The sequence below is a fragment of the Malurus melanocephalus genome, unplaced genomic scaffold (genome assembly GCF_030028575.1).
Source record: "Malurus melanocephalus ecotype Western Australia unplaced genomic scaffold, MMel_1.1 scaffold_3967, whole genome shotgun sequence".
NCBI classification, from domain to species: Eukaryota; Metazoa; Chordata; class Aves; order Passeriformes; family Maluridae; genus Malurus; species Malurus melanocephalus.
This window is the reverse complement of record NW_026627199.1, coordinates 1-1,689: the sequence shown is the minus strand read 5'-3', so window position 1 is coordinate 1,689 and position 1,689 is coordinate 1. Positions and strand designations below refer to the sequence as shown.

Genomic DNA, 1,689 nt, shown 5'->3' with positions numbered 1-1,689 from the left:
TTTTTTCCCATTTTTCCCGTTTTTCGCCCCAGGAATCAGCCTGGCAGCAGCAGGAGCCCTCGGAGCGCCGCCTCAGTTTCCTCCCGCGCCGTTTCCGCTCTCTCCGCGCCGTCCCCGCGTTCCCGCGCTTCATCCACGAGCGCTTCGAGCGCTGCCTCGATCTCTACCTGTGCCCGCGGCAGCGCAAGATGAGGGTGAGCGCCACAAATTCACCGAAATCAACAAAATTCACCCCAATTCGGGGTAAACTACCGAAATTCCGGAAAAAATCGCCAAAATCTGGGAAAAAACCATGAAATTCCAGAGAAAAATCACCCATATCCCGGAGAAAATTCACCAAGTTCCAGGGATTATTCACCCAAATCTGGGCAAAATTCCTGAGAAATTTCACCAAAATCTGGGAAAAATCACCCAAATCTGGAGGAAATTCCTGAGAAAATTCACCAAAATCCGGGAAAATTCACCAAAATCCGGGAAAATTCACCAAAATCCAGGGGAAATTCCTGAGAAAATTCACCCAAATCCGGGGGAAATTCCTGAGAAAATTCACCAAAATTTGGGGAAAATTCCCAAAATCCCTGCGAAAATTCACCAAATCCCTGAGAAAATTTAGCAAAATCCAGGGAAAATTTGTGAGAAAAGTCACCAAAATATGGGAATAATCACCCAAATGGAGGGAAAATTCCTGACAAAATTCACCAAATTCCGGGGAAAATTCCAGAGAAAATTCACCAAAATCCAGGGAAAATTCACCAAAATCGGGGGAAAATTCACCAAATTCTGGGGAAAATGCCTAAGAAAATTCACCAAATCCCTGAGAAAATTCACCAAAATCCAGGGGAAATTCACAAAAATCAGGGAAAATTGCTGAGAAAATTCACCTATAACCAGGGAAAATTCCCAAAATCCCATGAGAAAATTCACCAAATTCCGGAGAAAATTCACCAAAATTGAGGGAAAATTCCTGACAAAATTCACCAAATTCCGGGGAAAATTCCAGAGAAAATTCACCAAAATCCAGGGAAATATCACCAAAATCTGGGGAAAATTCCAGAGAAAATTCACCCAAATCCGGGGAAATTCCTGAGAAAATTCCCCAAAATTCGGGAAAAAATCACCCAAATCCGGGGAAAAGTCACCCAAATCTGGGGAAAATTCTGGAAATTCCTGAGAAAATTCACCTAAATTCTGGAAAAATCACCCAAATCTGGGGAAAATTCCTGAGAAAGTTCACTGAAATTTGGGGAAAATCACCCAAATGCAGGGAAAATTCACCAAAATCTGGGGAAAATTCCTGAGAAAATTCACCGAAATCCAGGGAAAATTCCCGAAATCCTTGAGAAAATTAACCCAAATCCGGGGAAAATTCACCCAAATCCAGGGAAAATTCCTGAGAAAATTCACCAAAATCCGGGGAAAATTCCTGGGAAAATCACCCAAATCCGGGGGGAAATTCACCCAAATCCGGGAAAAATTGAGGAAATTCCTGAGAAAATTCACCGAAGTTCAGGGAAAATCTCTCAAATCTGGGGAAAATTCCTGACAAAATTCACTGAAATTTGGGGAAAACCACCCAAATGCAGAGAAAATTCACCAAAATCGGGAAACATCACCCAAATCTGGGGAAAATTCCTGAGAAAATTCACCAAAATCCAGGGAAAATTCACGAAAATCCGGAGAAAATTCACC

At 42.3% G+C, this 1,689-nt stretch overlaps 1 protein-coding gene across 1 annotated transcript in view; it reads left to right on the top strand.

Annotated features, from left to right (window-relative positions):
- BOP1 (BOP1 ribosomal biogenesis factor) overlaps positions 1-243 on the top strand; it is a gene marked incomplete at its 3' end in the record, with an annotated part of 1,569 nt that extends 1,326 nt beyond the window's left edge. The window contains exon 2 of the mRNA XM_057389203.1: positions 33-243. Within this exon, the coding sequence (XP_057245186.1) occupies positions 33-243 (211 nt within the window). The remainder of the gene's footprint in view (positions 1-32) is intronic.
- Positions 244-1,689: the final 1,446 nt, after the last annotated feature.